The sequence below is a fragment of the Hermetia illucens genome, chromosome 4, assembly GCF_905115235.1.
Source record: "Hermetia illucens chromosome 4, iHerIll2.2.curated.20191125, whole genome shotgun sequence".
In the NCBI taxonomy this organism is placed as follows: domain Eukaryota; kingdom Metazoa; phylum Arthropoda; class Insecta; order Diptera; family Stratiomyidae; genus Hermetia; species Hermetia illucens.
Genome location: NC_051852.1, coordinates 60,899,357 through 60,917,589, shown reverse-complemented (window position 1 = coordinate 60,917,589; position 18,233 = coordinate 60,899,357). Strand labels below are relative to the sequence as shown.

Genomic DNA, 18,233 nt, shown 5'->3' with positions numbered 1-18,233 from the left:
AAAATGCGCAAATCGTTGTTCCTTTGTCGTTGCCGGGTCCGTCGTTTTAACATCCGTCCTATCCGAGGCTCCTGTTGTGGCTTCGTAACAGGTTGTTTTCCGTGTAGGGTTGTCAGCCCTACCCAACCCCCAACCTGGAGGACCAGTTGGTACAATTTGTCCCGTTTTTAGGCGGGGAGACTCGCCTTCATCCTTCTCCGTCTGCAGCTTCTCGTTAAGAAAGAGCTCCCAGCGGTCACCACGTGGAGGTGGAGATAGGGTTTGGTAGTAGAGCTGATGGTGTTGGTTCAGCAGGCATTTCCCAGGTTTTGTGCTCCATCGTGGGTACCAATCCACGTTTCGCCCCGGGACCTATACTACCCTTTGACCACTTTTGTCTTTTGTCTATCACATACCTTTTTTTTGATAATATAATTTCCGACTTCCTTTGTCTCGCCACTATTCAGAAATGTTAAGGATTAAGGTGCTTTAAATCTTTATTTCGAGCGTCATATTAGCTTTTTATATTATTATTTACAAAAATTTCAAAACCAGTCAAAAAATATATTTGAAACAATATTATTGTTGACCCATTTTTAAGGTTTTGTGTAAACACAGAACCTTATTAAAATCGGTTTACTGTCTGTCTGTTTGTCCGTCTATTTGTCGGTCACACGCATTTTTCTCGAAGACAGTTATAGCGATTGACACCATATTTGGTAGAAATCTGGGAACGCATGCAGTGAGTTACATCCTTTTACAACGAATTTAAGGGGGGTCCCTATACATGCAAAAGCGGGTGTACATTTTTTTTTCATCAAATATAGTCATGTGGGGTATCAAATTAAAGGCTCGGTTAGTACTTTTCGAAGCCGGTCTTAGTTTTGACATTTGTTGGAAAGTTGAGGAGTGCGGGGGGTTGAAAGTGATCCTTCCTTTAAGGGGGCCATTCTCAGAAACTACCCAACGACACAAAATCAGGAGGCTGCCACTATATGGTGCCTGGGCTCCGAAATACCATCCATACTGATATCTGTACAAATAAAGTTAATAATAGTATATTACTATAATTTTTAGTAATTGGCTGCAAAACCCCCCTTAAGTTCATGCTAGGACCACGAAATTTCGCAACAATATAGAGTATAACATAGAGCATGATCTTACCAAGTTTGGTGTGGAAATCGCACTATTACTAACAAAGTTATAATACGTCAAAGTTGTCGCTTCTTTGCAAATTCAAGACTATGAATGTGAATATCATCCGAAAGTGGATATTCTCACATAATATATCCATATATTACGTGCTACGTACTAAGAAATACACAAAACCTTTCGTACCTGAAGCGTCCAGCTTCCGGTTTCCCGACTTGTTTTATACATATTTTAAGCATGCTATGTACATTTCCATAGTCGCGTACAGTTGAAATGCCTAAACGTTCCGGCACAAGTATATAGAAATAGAAATGCTACGTCTAGCATCCAGCACCAATTCGACACTTGTCTAAATTGAATTCTATCCGTGGACATTGGTAAAAAGCTGATTCACAGCAACAACTTCGCAGAAGAAAATTCCACCGAGGACAAGAATTCAGTGATTCAAAACCGTTTGACTTTTGGACCACAATTAAACGCACTAGATCGGTGACAATCTTTGGTTGCATTTCTAGCGCTGGCGTTCACGTGGTTGCATTAGGCCCCGTATTTCTTCAATTTGCCTCGATTGGTTTTGAAATTTAATCAATTAATTGCGAAAAACTGAAGCTGGATTCCAAATTGCGTGCATAATCACCATAACAAAACGCACCGACTTTGCGTTTTGATTGGACTTACACGCTCAATCGCGTCAACTATACCCCGAGTTTGGCTGAAAACAAAATAGAACAACAAGCAATGTCGTGATGATAGTGGAACAAACAAACAACGACGTCACTCCATGCTAGACGAGGATTCACTATATCTGCTCTAACTCTAACTCTAACTCTAATTCTTGTGAGACTAGCAAATTGTTTAAACGTTGTGTGGCCCATTGACGTTTGCTTAATTGATTGAAACCTTGCGGTCCTAGTTAATATGATATTAGGAAATAAGGATAAAATGCCAGCTTTTAATTTTGAGGCAATTGCTGCTCCTTCATCAATTAGCTTAAATATTAACTTTTTGAAGATTATTTGACATGAGTTATGAATTATTAACAAGATTCCACCATGGGGTGACCCGTGTTACTTTTTACACAAGAAAATTTTGTCTGTAGAATTTGTAATTTATGATGTTATTGAAACCGTTCGAAACGCCAATCTGACCCTTCCCCCTTGCGTAAGTAATTATGAAATCCAGTATGGGGTATGGTTCATACACCCGAGGTTATACAGTCACATTAATCTTTGTATATTACGTTTGAAGGACTTAAGTGTCAAAAGGACTCTACCCATTTTCCCAAACTTGTATAGTAGAAGTCCAACCAAATGTGTGTCTGACTCAAATTTGATCGTTCAGATCACCAATTCTTCAGGTATTCTGGATCGCTCTTCTCTCGTGGTAGCGAAAGCTGATCCGGATGGTCATCCTTACCATCTCCAATATGCAAAAGCGTTAGAGTGGTCCTAGAGACATTTGCGGCAAGCGTTGGCTAATACTTGAAACTTTGGAGTAATAGTCGGGATCACTTTCTGTAGAGTTTCTTCTAGCAGGGGGTGGGTGGTGGGTGAAAATATACATATGTCTAAGACTTTTAATACGTTGAATATTTTTTTTATTATTAGCCACGAGATCAAGGTTTTTGAAAATATACAATACCTTATCATTACAGGTTACTTTCAGTGTCACAATGTTACATGCTTGCCATCTCGAAAAATCTAGATCGACTAGTACCCCAGATGAAATTTGCAGTGACTTTCGACGAGCTCTGCGCGAACGTGCAAGTAATCATAGGTGAGTATTAAGAAAATGAATATAATAAGCGATATGGAATGTTAAATCATCGGCGAATCATCTGTTATTAATGCGGCTTCCCAGGAAATAGCTCAGCTACCACTTGCATTGGCCATCAGATCCTTTCTCATTTCATATTCAAAGCAACTTCACTTCATATCAGCACAGAGTTTTTACCTTTACTGGGAATTGCATTCATTGTCCTCCAAATTATGAATTATAATGTGAATTGATGGAAAGCAGACATGCAATGGTATCCTGTTTGTCTAACTGATGGATTTTAGGTCAGTTTTATCTAGGAATCTCGAGCAATGTTGGGAACATATTCTTTGGAGTACGAGTGTAATCTGTTTATACTTGATAACCGTATTGTCTATTTTAATACGTTTTATGAGCTGGAGTCTTGAGCACCCTTAGCATAGTGCATCAACCACACTTATACTGGTAAAAATTTTAGATGCTTAACTGCGCAGAAATTGCAAGCGCTGTGCAGTCAAATCCTACAGAGCGGCTGTCAAGACCGCCGGGCCGGCTTTACTCCGTTTGAGTTTATTGATGGCAAAAATAATTTAGCTGCTGTTTGGAGGGGCAGATCAGATCTGTATGCTCCGATGCCCTGTTATATTATCCACAAGAGGTGGAAAATCACTGAATGTTATAAAATTGGGAATACTTGCGACCACTTGGGCGCTTTTTCGCGATATGCTAGATGGTGGCAAAATTTGTGGCAACCCTTTTGTTGCGAACTTTCAAAAGACAACTTCCAAATTTTGTGGTCGATCTGACTAAAAGTGTGTTTGTGGTCTGTCTAAACTTAACTGATTTTCTGGGAGGCCCCTTTGCACCACCGTTGATTAGATAGCCAGATGGCCACCAAGACCATACCTCTCATCACTTACCCGAGAAAAATGTTCCCAGAGCCCACTTGAATCTGAATGTCAGATAACCCGCGGGTAGCCGCCACCAACAGTCCGAAATTTGATTTGCGTCTACCACCGCTAGGCATTCGAAGTATAAAAGCACGGTGCCACAAGAGGGAGAGGAGTACTCTCCGGAGACCCACTATTTCATTTCGTTTAGGCCTAGCGTGTCGGTGTCCTGATAGCTGAGTGGTTAGTGCACAATGCTGTCGTACGGAAGGTCGCGGTTTAAATCTCACCGGTGGCAATGGGATTTGTATCGTGACTTGATGTCGGATACCAGTCGACTCAGCTGCGAATGAGTACCTGAATCAAATCAGGGTAATAATCTCTATACTGGCCACATTACCTACTATGGGGTACCGTTACGGTTTTGAATGAAGTGCTCTAACACACGTGAAGGCTCTGATCCAATTGGATTGCCACGCCAACGATTATTATTATGTCGACGTGAGAATTGTCGTTCAAGTTGAAGAAAGTGAGCAATCAAACAAGTCCGAAAAGTTCATAAACACCGCAAATCATAGCAAAAATTTAGGACATGTTTTTGGAAGATTAATCGGGAGAGATTCAGTGGAAACCTCAGGGATCTAATTAAGCAACATGAGTAATATTTTAGCTCAAGTTTTGATCCCATGAAGTTGTGTACACAATGGGAGCCACATTTGTTAACAATGGAACAGAAATACATTAGAATGCGACTTTCTCAGCATTGGTACTCCACTTCACAGATCGGCTACGTTTGTTTTTTGTGATTGAAATTTAAGTATTACCCTCAATTATTTTCAAACTATTAAAGTAATAAACCTCGATTATTACTCTAACCTTTTATGATGTATGTGCGTGATGTAAAAATTCGCCGGAAAAGACTTAGTTTATTTGTTTAATGAAAGTTTTTCTACTGTGTCTCTAACTTTTTCCCCGTTGGGTAGTACGATCAACTCGTTTGGATCGGATGCTTCAGTTCCCTCGCCCGTGAGCTTGATTCGTGTGAATTCGAGATCTAGTCAATTCGACATTTACCTATTAAAATGTGAGTATTTCATTCGGCCTTGAGTTCCTTTCCCATCGACTTGGATAATAATAATCATCAACGGAACAACAGTCTAACTTGGGCCTTGGCCTTGAAGTGTGTGGAGTACTTCCTTCCCGACGGTGCACTAAAACTCAATGTCAGACCAATCTTACTTAGCAACATAACCATACATTCGGATAGGTCATCCTCTCACTACTTCTCTACGATGAGTGCAACATCATATGAATGGTGAACATATTCATTTCGAATGTGACCATACATGAACACCCCATTGATGTAACGCAACATCTTCGTCTCCAGGACCGCAACGTGGCATTCATTGCTTTTGGAAGGCTTTGGTAGGCTAGAATGGTAACATATAGAAATTATACAAATCTTGACATGAAGGTAATAATTTAGGGTTGGGATATGTACATGCTTTCCCGTTCTTTGGGCATACTGTTCGGCGATGGAAGATAGAATAATTTAGTAAATCGGTCCTCACTCACATAGAGTTAAGTTAACTTGTGATTTGCTACTGTGCAGTAAGGACTGTTTTTAGTCTGGAAGTGTAAGATGCAATACTTCTGTGAATACTTATGACAGATACTATAACCTATAAAGGACAATTCATAAATTTAATATGTTTTTGTCATCTAGGGCGACACATTCATTGGTTACGCTGGGAGCTATTTGCGTTTGTGGTAACTATTTGCATTTCCAGATTTTGACAAGAATACTAAAAGCAGGCTGTCAATGCATCGTGTAGACCTGGACATTAATGCAAATAGGAAAAATACAATGATCTGTCAGACTGAAAACTTCACCGTTATTGGTATTGGTATTGGTATTTATCTTCCTTCTTTTCGATTCACTTCCTTTTCACTGGTCCCATCCATCTGGGCAACAGGAACCAAATGCGGACTCGTCGGACTTCGCTTTAGCACAGTAGCGAATTCTAGGATTTTGGAATAACTGGAAGTAGCAACTATGCAAAGATTGGGTGGACATAAAAGAAAAGTTCCGGGTCCAGGCCACTTACTTTGTCTCGTTCCTTGACCTATACCATTTCTATTTGGACGAGAAGTGCGTGTTTTCTAATGATTTCATCTATTCAAAATAAAATTTCTTAGATGGTATATGATGGAGAACGATGGATTGTTTTCACTTCTTGAGCTGCTTATCATGGTCAATGTCTTTGACCGGACCATCGAAAGACTTGCGACTACTTGCAAGTTCTTTTCTAATGAAGTGTCAACTTTCCAATTAAATGGTAAATGTTATTTTTCTGAGTGAGTTACGGGACCATTCAAACTATAGTCACTTTTCCTTAATCTTCGTTCTTATACTTACAGAACTCTCGGAGTCAACAGCTTCATCATGATTATCTACTATCACTCGTGATGCTTTGTTTCATTGCGAAACCTCTTGTCCAAATTAGAGTTCACCAAAAGAAGTGCCTTCACAATGAGTTCCTCTGCAATAAAATCCTCGCGATTGACAAATATTTTCAAAAATGTCAACTGTGAATTACAAATAACTTTACCATCAATCGAAAACTTGTGATGGCGAGCAAGATCTGCATCGACGAATCAAAACCAACAGCAACACACCCAAAATATCGAGTACTTCTGGTGCGTTAATGAGAAGGACCATAACTTGCCTACTGGCAGTGGAACTGCAATGGGCAGATGGTGAAAATATTTTTCTCTTCCATCACTTTCATAAAAATTCCCAAGATTCGGAGCAACTCCATTTATCAGTAACACACAAATGGAAGAGGGAACCAAGCGATTGAAATGAGGATGCAACTGATTACATTTTAGTCTGGCCTGTCACGTCTACAACTGGAAAGCAAAGAATTGAACACTTTGCCTCAGTGAGAAACGTTATTGAGTCACCTAGAATAGCATAGCAAGACAGTACACGAGTTTTGACATGTTTGCCCATGTCTGTAGCTCCGTGGGATCGGTTATCCAGCTTTTTTCGTCAATATGAGTATTGAAATAAACCTCGATGGCAAACACAAAGGCTCCCATGTATGCAGCGATTAGACAACAGAAAAATGGATAACTGTTACGGTAACATCACCGTATAACTATAACTTTGTTAATAATAGTTGGATTTTCTTCAAACTTTCCAAAATTATCTTTTATGTTATCCATTATCCAAGTGTTACTTCCAGCATGAACTTAAGGGTGGTTTCCGGCAAAATTTTGAAAATATATTAATGTAGTATCATTAACTTTATTTGTGCAGATATCTGAACGGAGTGTATTTTGAGGCTTAGACTTCGTTTAGATACACCACTGTGATTTTCTCAAATTTTTTCGGTTGGATAGGTTCTGAGAACGAGACCTGTTACACTTTTTTCCCGATATCAAACGTGGGACCAGTTTCGAAAAGTACTAACTGAGCCCTTTCATTTGGTATCCCACATGGCCACATTCTGTAAAAAATTATGCACCCTCCATTCACATATATATATATATATGGAGCCCCCTTAAACGTAACACAAAATGGCGCTACTTGCTACATTGAATGAGAATAACAGACCACACGCTCTCTCCAATTGTCGTGACAATCGGTCCAGCCAGACAGACAGACAAAAGATATCGGCTCGTTTTGTTTCACATGGAAACTAAGAAAACAAATTTCATTGTCCACTGTAAAATAATTTTATCCGTACCTGTCGTGACTCTCAACTTCATCCTAATCTACGACATGAAGGCACAATTTTAAATGAATCCTTTCACACAATACGAACACGCAGTCGGTGCTGAGCTTCAGGTGGTTCCCTCGGATGTCCACTACCCTTGTTTCTTGCAACCCGGTTCTTGTTACTGAATCGGACTGCGAGATGCTGAGTTCCTTAACAACTATTTTCTAACTAGAGCCTTTTTGTACCACTTTAACGATAAAGTGCTACAAAATCATATATAACAGATAACATAAAGATTAAAAATGCATTCCTTTTTTAATAGAAAATATCTTTAAAAACTTTGAGCACTCTTTTCGGCACTGTGTATGCTGGCCAATCAATATCGGCCTCATCGTTGCCAATTCGACGAAAAGCACTTTAGCTCACTCCAGGTGTTCTCGAAAAGTCGGCACTCATGCTTTTCTGTTCTGTTGATTCTACAGCGTCTTACTCGTCGGTCACTCTGGAAAATTGGGGTCTATTGCATGGGATAACCAGCAATGCGTCACCTTTTTTTTAAGTGTGGCTTATCGATATCTGTCTGCCTATCCATCACACCCAATTTACACACAAACGACTGAAGCGATTGTCACGAAATTTGACTGGAACGTGTAATCCAACTTGTCCTCTGAATATTCAAATCTTAATTCCTTATATATTAACCACCAACCACTGTTGTTAAACCAAATAGCCATCTGTTGATGTTACCTAGATCGTCGTTGATACTTTTGCTCCAAGGAATCTAGTAGATTATGAGGCGGCTCTCATTATAAAGACATTTCGTCTGATAATGGTGTTTTTAGCATACCATGGCGTATTGGGTTGTACAATGTTTGTGAAGGAAGCAATGTTCTATCGATTCAATCAAAGAAAAAAAGTGTAAGTTCTCAATTTTCGCAATTGCCGCACTAAAGGCAGGTTCTCTTCTTCGGAATCTTGATGATCATTGGCTTCCTCTACTCGCTGAGACAGATCTCAGATTCTCAGCATCTACGGATGAGTGAACGAAGCAGCTCCTCAGATACAGACGAAGCTACGAGGAATAGTTTCGCGGGGGATCGTTAAACCTAGCTGCTTTACCCGGTTAGTCTCATTGATTACGGAGATGATTTGCCTTTTGTTTGGAGGAATAGTCCATATCCACATTTTATACTGTGAGCAGCTATTTCATCCATAAAAGGTGGAACTTCACCAGATGACATACCGTTGAGAACTGTGATGAACCGTTCTTTACATTTCTTAAGCTGCTCATCCTTTAGAAGGGAAGTAAGAGTTAGCGAACCTCACAGGACCAACGAGAGACCCACCTGTAAGTTCTTACTGATCTGGTATACGGTACAAAATCGTAATTACTTGCAGTAGCTTCTGCTTCCCTGACTAATGCAATAATATTATAGATTCTCTTCGGATGTCGCAATTTCTCATCCCTGTGAGAAGATTCGAGCGCTACTTCCAAGCGAAGATAGGCAACCATCAAGTGATAGTCACGCTCTCTGACATCGCAGATGCAGAGGACAACTCTTAAATCTAGTTCCGATTGCGGTGTGGTGGATCTGATTAGATGTGAGTTACGTGTCAGTTAAGAGTCAAGTGACCTTAGACTTTGCGCCTGAATAGCTGTATCGAGAATCAAACTTTTCACCATTGTCGTTACGGTCATCAAGAACGTGCTTCCTCATTACATATTCGAGCAAGGTACTACCTGAGTCCAACTTGGCATTTAGATCTCCCATTACGATCATAATGTTACCTTAAGAAAGTCTTTCCTGGACTGCGCTGAACTCTGCTCATAAAAACCTCTTTCTCGCCATTGGCAAGAATATTGCCCTCATCCTGGACCGTAATCTCGCTGTTAGTACATATACTGTCTGAAACCGGTCCTCAGGACAAGGGGGTACGCCTAGCGAATACGCCCAGTATAAATTCGGCTTACTTTCGGGAGACTTGCCAGAATACAACAGCTCAGTTCCACCACCATCTGCCCCCCCCTTTTAAGTCGCCTTTTCCGGCAAGCAGGGAATACTTTGAGTGAATTTTACAATCCGTAGCCCACAGTGGGTTACTACTCCGGCAAGGCATCGACTTCCTGAGACGCCAAGGTGTTATAAGGTCACTCAAACTGTATTGAGTCTTCGCTCCTCTCTTCAATGGACCCGTCTATAGCGGGGTAAAGAGATAATAGAAGGCCCGTACAATTTTTACCCCAACTCGAACTTTCTACGGTCCTGGGATTACTATGTTATGATTTTTATTCGGTTTCTGATGATTATTAAGACAAGCTAGAAACAGGTTCTTTTTCATCACAATTATTATTTCTTTCTTTTTTCAGCCAATATTACCGCCATCTAGCAGGCACGCCGGTAATAAATACACTTACTGAACAATGTACCCGAGACCACTGCCATCAAGCTAGCGCCTCTAATATCACACAAGAAAGTTGCTTAAATGGAAATCCCAACCTTCCGAAAACGTGGCCATCGAGGCCCCAACCTGCAGCCATCACAGATTCACCTGCGAATTATTTGACACCATCTGAATCAACACCTCGCCCAAGCGCTGATAAGGCAATCGTAAATCATCAACCAACAATATTAAATGTCGACAAAATTGAATTTAATGATCGATACAAAGGCAAGCAAATTGATAGCGCGGATACGGTGGTGACGTCAATGGTACCAACGGACTCGGCAGGCAAACACAGTCAGCAAACAGTGGTTTCAATAAGTGTCGATAGTAGTAACGATAGTGATGCTCCCACTTTCGCCCAACCCAGTGCTGATTCGCCATGTTCACAACTGATTGCATCTCCAGACGATAACAATCCCGTCAATGTTGGCGTTGGGAACGATATCATTAGTGTGTCAGCTTTAGCTGGTGGAGCTCAGAATCATTGCGCCGATAAGAAATCGTCCGTGTCGGCACTACCGTCGTCGGTCGTCATTGCGCCCGCGATAAACAATAATAATAAAACGTGCGAGCAACATGATCGGAATCACAGTAATTATTCAACGTTTGTGCGGACAACGTCGCTTAGTTCTTTCGGTACCACCAATCAAGAGAGTGATAGTCATTTATATGCTTGTCCGGGTGTGAGCCGCGACGTCGTCCAAGGCAACGAGGACTCGGACGGGTGTTCGACCCCAGTACCAGCTGATCCTATATCGCAGGAGGAAGAGCTCCTCTTTACGAGCTTCCTTCCAAATAGTAATTCGGATGTTAGTTCATGCAATCCAAGGATCAAGAATAAGTATTCGAATTTTGAGAAAGGACTCGGAGGGGATGATTTTCGGAATAGTGGTCCTTCAGCAAACGAAACTTTTCAAGCAGATGTTAGTAGCAGTGGTTTAATTTTTCGGCATTACCGTAAATCAGCAAATGCTGCAGATACAGGTGAACAAGATTTAGTTGGTGATGGAGAGCAAGGTATTGGTTGCGTAGCTCATAGTGTCCTTGGAGTAAAGCCTAATGACGCTAGTGATAAGTGTCCAGCTGTTGCAATAACTGATGATCTGAGAATAGTGAGTGCAGTGAATTCATCTACAGTGAGACCTACCGATCTGTCTAAGGACATCAACCTCCATACTTTGGCTATCGGTCCAAGTGAAGGGCAATCGCAGAACATTCAACAGTATTATAATTTTCCGTGTGTGGAGAAGCTCGTAAAAATGTATACGAAACTTTTGCAAGATAAGAAAAGCGAAACGAAATCGTCTGATGTTACCGGTGATGATAAATCCAAGGCTATACTGAGCGGCGGCGAAGTGAGTGAAGACTGCGATATGAAATCAATGGAAGGATTACGTATCAAAGACGTTCGGATTACTGATATGAGTCGTGGTAGCCCGATTTCAGATGAAGGGTGTGCTTTGGCTAGCAGCCCGTATTCATCAGATATCGAAGAAAACGAAAATGATCCAAGTGTTGTCGAGCAAACGGAAGGAAAGGAGAAGGTGCTTCGATCCTCAAGCAGTGACTCGGCCCTTGATTTGGATGATGAGCCACCAATGGAACCACCGCCAAATATGAACACTGGTCGACGGATGACCCTAACAGTCACAGATATTCCGCTGAGAGCGGCATTGCTCCCTGTTCCAGAACCTCACAGTCTACCTGATTCTACTGTTCCAATCGAACCGGCTCCTGCTACACCCGCCATCCAAACAGCAGTTCCTAGTAAAGTTATTCTTGAAGAACGGCTTGTCGAGATTCCTGAGGACAAGTTTCCGTCCGCGTCGAATTCGCGTCGTGAATCTGCCTTAACCAGCTTGAGCGATTTTGACCCGATTGAATGTGGAGCGGTGCGATTTGTTAGAACGCCTTCGGTCGTGGTATCGGATTATTCTGATGATATTTTATGCGGGGTCACCCTTGAGGAAATAGAGTACTTCCGGGCCCATCGTATGCGTCGTCGTTCCTCTGCTGATACAAATCATACGGAGAAGGACGATGCTGCATCTGACGTAAGTGCAGCTTCCTCATGCAGCAATTTGGATTATTGTGGATCCACTATTAGTGGGTTAGACGGAACCGAGTATTACGTGAATGGAGAACGGATGTCTATTGATCGCAAGGTTTCCGATTGTTCGACTTGCTCTACCATGAGTGGCGATGATGATGAAGATCGTGGTTACATACCGAATCAGGATTATGCCGGGGAGGAACAACAACAGAAGGAGGACATGTTGCAAAGGGAGAGGCGAAAGAAGATTCAAGTTAAGGTATGTAGATGAACTTTTTTTGTGTAATTCATTTATCTATTTCGCTATGTGACATGGATTTATTATATTAAACAATATGTGTAGATATATAAATTGCTGGTTAGCCAGTCTCCATGCGCTGAGAGGTAATTTACATAATTGAAATTTGTCTAAACCTACACAGCGTCTTATTTGTATGGACCGAGCGCTTGTGATCTCTTCCTCTTTGTTTGCTTCTCCTACGCCAGCAAGCTAATTTGTTGGCTTACTCATCAGAAAAGAAGGGAAGGTCATTAATACGAATTTCTTTGTATTGTTTCGTTGCTGACGCAAAACCTTTCATGCGTGTATAACTTTTTTCGACTCTTCAACTCTAGCGGATGTGATGACAGTATCGTAATAGCACTTCAAACGATGAAATGAACTTAGAAGACCTTAGATACAGAAGTGGAGCTTAGCACTTGGTTATTATATAAATCTAGAAAGCAACAACTGTAATTTGGTTCTAGGAATGCCCTAATTTTTGCACACTCAAAACTGCAGAATCAACGTGCTTACGCAAAGCAGTTTGCGCAAATGGTGTTAACGGCATCGGGGCTTAGGGTATACTACATCAAACTCGATGAATGGAATTTTGAAAGTTTTATATAAATCAGTGGAAACATTAGAACATTTCTCGAATATTTTCTGTAATTAAAATTCCTGTAACAAGAGTACATAAAAAGACTGTTTTAGTGGAATTGTTGAAACTCAGAAAGAAAATGAGTAGACACTTTATGAATGGACTAAGAATTCAGTAGCTTAGTTAGCTTACCTCTCTAGTCAAATATATTTTATTGTTGCTTTCTGCTAGATTTAAGGACAGAGCTATGGATTTCGGCGGGATATGGCGGTCGATTTCTTGCTAGTGTTGTTTAAGGATAAAGTTTGAGTTTGTGAGTTTGAGCAGCGAACAGAATAGGAAACAACTGTATCTGACTGTAGGATTTGCAAATAGAGATGCTGTGCAAGGATGGCTTTTCTATATGATGGCGAAGTTACCAAAATTGAATTCCCGCAGTTAGCTTTTAGGTGAGATATTCTCAGCCTGTTAACAACTCCCACGTCATAAGTTTTGTTTTTATTTTTTTTTTATATATTCCCTGGAAATATAGAGGTTAACAAAGGTGGGTTCTTTTCACCTTCGGTGGAATTGAAATAATTGGAGGTTATTGGTTTCAGATTCGCATAACTGTTGGGCGAGAGTGTATGTATTACTGGTGCATATGTATATACATATATACTTTACTTTTACTTTTATCACAGTTGGTATATGTATTTATGTACCACCCGTGATAAAAAATAAAGGCGAATTATGTTTGACAACTAGCCCGATTTATGTCTTATCGGCAATGGTAACATACTAAGCCGTACTATAAGAATTAGGAACGTTTTGATAAAAGGCATTTCCAGGAGGGAAATTTTTTATAGGCTTCGTAAACTGGAATTTCAGTAGAACTTGTGGATACATTTGTAAATGCCAAAAACAAATTAAAAGAAAAACAATTTGTTAAACAAAACAATCATAAAGAAAAATGTACGCTAATGACTGGGAAATTCCAGCCAAATAAGGCACAGCTTAACTTACGCACATAATAAAACTTGGCTCGACACTCATCATCAGCCAACAACAACCACAAGATAAATTAGGTACTGATTTTTTTAGCACCAAGTAGTGGGTAGGAAAGTTGGACTGGTCGTTTACGGTTTATCAATTTTCAGAAACTTTACCTTCTATATGGGTACTGGTTTTTAAGGTTTTGTGCAAAACAAAACCTTATTAATATATGTCTGTTTACTGTCTGTCTGTCACACGCATGTTTATATGTTTATACTACCTCAATAGAAACTATTATTAATTCTAATTAATGGTGTTATAGCAATTAGGTTCCGAATGACAGAAAATAGCAATAAAAGAGACATTTTTCAATAAAGTCAGTTCTGCGCTATAGAGATAAGGAGAGATTTTTCTTAAAATTATAATCTACGAAATAATATTCTATTTCGAAATGATTTTTCATGATAATATTCTAGCCTGCATATATCAGCTAATGGTGGAATTGCATTGAACAATATTAAATGCCTCCGAAGTTATATCTATAATTTTATGCGTAATATCTGCTATCAACATACTCGCATTATTAAGAATTGTTAACTTATTGAGTTGATCCTATGCAATAGAAGTGACCGTGGTAAAAGTTATATTTTTGGGTGGGAAGGTAGGAGAAAGTAGAACACCGCCCTTTTACAACCCCTGGGAAAACAGCGGTGGTGATTCTACTTTTCAACGAGGTTAGAAAAGGGCGAACCTCGTCTCCGTCCTGTAGACACTCCTTAGTTATTCATCCTTTGAACGTTGGAAAGTGAAACTTTAGCATCATAATATTAAAACACACCTCTTCTGCATTTGGAGCACAATTACCTTTTAAAGAGGGTAACTGCCGCGGTTTTTCAATTGAGTTGAGGGAGTGGAGTAACAGAATAAAACACCTCCTCTAGGACACCAAAATTGGATAAATTGATGCGCCATAACTTTATAAGCGAGTGACCGCCATGAGTTTTCTTTGGGATTAATCTTCCCCTGCATATCTTCTCTGAAAATTCAACTTTACCAAACAGTTGTCTACGAATTATTGAAGGAAAGATTTTTATACGGATTTCTTAAAAATTCATTTCTGCTGAGCAGTATATTTGCATTGAACTTTTTTTTATAATAGAACCGATAGCAGTTTATTTGAAAAGAAGAAGAAGAACTACTCAGCAGAAGTTGCTTTCGTCTTCGTCATATTAAGGAAATCACTCTTCGAGCGGCTTTCCATAGAGAAAAGGTGTTTCTGCGTACGTTTTTCCAAAAAAAATGCTGGGCCAATTTGCAATTTCACTGATATGGACTAGCTATTATAGTGCGCGTTTATAACATAGGAAATTGGAATGTTCTTTAGGACAAACAAAACCTGGCCGTTATCTTTTATGGTTCTTGAGAAAAAAGGATAAGTGGAAAAATTTGAATATATTTAACCAAAACTGTACAATTTAATTTGTGTTTTTTTGGTAAAAGAATTCAATTTGACGCTGGTAAAGTTTGAATTATCGCATATATCGATTTTTCAGGAAGAACTTGTGCCCTTCCTCAGTATTTGGAGAAAGTTTTACCATTATGAATAAACTCATTAGCGCCGGAGCTTTAACTCCCAACTTCGGAGTAAAGTTTCGTCTCAATCTCGTGCTCTCAGGCTACATAATGAATATCTGTGTTTTCTACGCGCATGTCCTACTTTTACAGGGTTATCATGTGTACCACGTTAAGCAAAGATCCGATCTCGGCTGAAGTGTAACGGTGCACTAGATTGGCGTGGCAATTATAAACAGAAACAATTTCCCAGAGTACATCCTCCTTGCCGCTGGACCGCCATGAATTAAATGGTTTCGTGAGGAAATAGAAAAAGTGGTCTCACTTAGGTGCTTGCCAATCAATACAAAAGTAAGGGAATCGTGAAATCAAGGTAAAAACATGATCCGCAAAGTAGTCTATACAACCCTCGAGGCCAATAAGCCTAGTAAGTGGTTTATCAATGGAGATACTTTGGCTTTGGAATGATAATGTTCAAAGAAAGGGCAGTGAAAACAAACGGCTTTACCACTGACCAACAGGTAAATTTACAAAAACGTGTCCCGGGAAGAAGAGAAAGCCATCGCTGGACAGCCAGGTATCTATCCAAGATCTGCACGATGAACTGGACAACCGGGATGGCTAGAGAGACCTACATCGACTTGGCAAAAGCCAACACCAGCCTACACAGGATATCGAACACTTCCGTTGCGTTAATGATAAGAACGGTATTTTTTTTGCCGATCAACGAGTCGCTACGGACCGATGTCGGAATATTTTGAGCAGATTTTAATGGAAGAAGTAAAACAACCAAACTTTGGTTCAAAAAAGTTGAATATACAAACGATCAACAATGAATTTTCATTTCGACGATTGCAACACATTAAAAGACTGTAGTATGTTACAATCGTTAATCGCAAAGGCAGCAGCACTTTTTGGTGGTGGGTTGCATCTGCGGAATCGATTTTTTTTACGTAAATTATATGTACATATAATAATAATAATAATCGTTGGCGATTGATGCAATCCAATTGGATCAGGGCCTTGAAATTTGTTAGAGCACTTCATTGAAGACCGTAGCGGTACACTACAGTACACTGTAAGAGGCAATGTGATCAGCATTGCACTCGCCCGAGATTATTACCCTGATTTGACTCAGGTACTAATTCACAGCTGAGTCGACTGGTATCCGACGTCAAATCACGATAAAAATTCACTGCCACCGGTGAGATTGGAACCGCGACCTTCCGCTATCCGGGCGCATCTATATATAGTGTAGAATATTTGAGCAAAGTAATGTTTTGATATTCCCAGTTCTTCGGAAATGACATTGTTAAACCGTAGGTTTATGGACTAAGTATAGCAGATTAAACGTCAGTTAAGCTTTAATATAAATAATAATCATTTCAACTTTGAAATGCAATTTTTTCAAAACTGCATGTTGAGAATTTTGATTTGATTTGATTTTTTTGAAAGAAAGAAATTGTCTCTTTATAGTCCCGCCTTCCCCCTATTGCATTACAAATTCAAAATGAGGGAAGCTTTGGAAAGTATTAATCTAGAACTTTCATTTCATACCCCGTGGAAACAAATTTTACACCCTCTTTTGCACGTACGCTCATCCTGAATACACAACACAGTTTATATTACATATCGATGCGTACATATGCACGCGCTCCCGCAAATTGAATCGAATAGCGCTGGTGCAAGAAGGCTGTGTCCAGGAGATTTAACTTCCAGTAACAGTAAAGACAAATCATCGCGTATGTGTGGCTGCATGTATTAAGGGGGCTTTACACGCAACGATAACTCGTAACAATTCATTGAACGATTTATCGCTCCAACAAATCGAAAGAGTAGAGCACTGTTTACACGCTACGCTAAATTGTAACGATTTCTTGTCAAATGTCACCCTACATCGACCCCCCAGTCTTTATAAAAGCTTTAACCATGGAGGAAGTAGTGTTGCTTTCGCTGTACATCGGTTGTTTGGTGAGAAAGGTGAAGAATCGTTACGATTCCCAGAAATTGATGCCGGCCGGCATCAACTATCCACTCCAACTCCAATCCCAATAAATCGCTACAATCTCCCGTTTACACACAACGATAAATTGTAACAATCTGATCGTTACGATAAATTGCTACAATGTATCGTTGCGTGTAAAGCCCCCTTTAATTGATGGTATGCCCAAATAACTAAAAAAACAAGCCGGGACATCGGAAGCTACATAGATGCTTCAGGCATAGAAGGTTGTGTGAGGAACAATAAGTGCATGCCATTTCCGTGAGTACATAGTGAAAAATTCTATTCCATCGCCCTTCATTTTTTGAATAGCCATTTACACAAACAAACAATATAACATATTAGCAAATGTGAAGACGTTAACCTATAGCAGATACAGAAAAGGGCTAGGGAGAAGTAGGTTCTGAATGGAATTTTAATATCTCACTCGAATTATTATCAATTATTACGTCAGCATCGTATTTGCATGAGTTAGGATGCAGTAGATTCGCCCGAAATTGAAGTTTAAACTGCTATAACTTTGACTGATTCCCATGAAACTTGGCTCGATAATGTACTCTGTGCTGGTGTAAAAATTTAGAATTCCTAAGGGATTTTTTTTTGATTCCGTTCAAATTCCGTTAGGATAGGATCCAACTTTAGATGAGGATTCCACCATAGACGTCTTCGAGTACAATCAATTCATATTAAATACCAAATTTTCAACCTCTATAACATTAATTAATAAAATGTTGGTTAGGAATTGAAGGAATCCTAAGTCCATTAATTAATAAAATGTTGGTTAGGAATTGAAGTCCCCATCCATCCACTTAATGGCGGACC

The 18,233-nt window shown here is 39.9% G+C and overlaps 1 protein-coding gene across 1 annotated transcript in view; it reads left to right on the top strand.

The window, feature by feature from the left end:
• LOC119655964 overlaps window positions 1-18,233 on the top strand; it is a 284,525-nt gene that overhangs the window by 27,667 nt on the left and 238,625 nt on the right. The window contains exons 2-3 of the mRNA XM_038062195.1: window positions 2,786-2,907; window positions 9,873-12,261. Of these exons, the coding sequence (XP_037918123.1) occupies window positions 2,804-2,907; window positions 9,873-12,261 (2,493 nt within the window). The 5' untranslated portion in view covers window positions 2,786-2,803. The remainder of the gene's footprint in view (window positions 1-2,785; window positions 2,908-9,872; window positions 12,262-18,233) is intronic.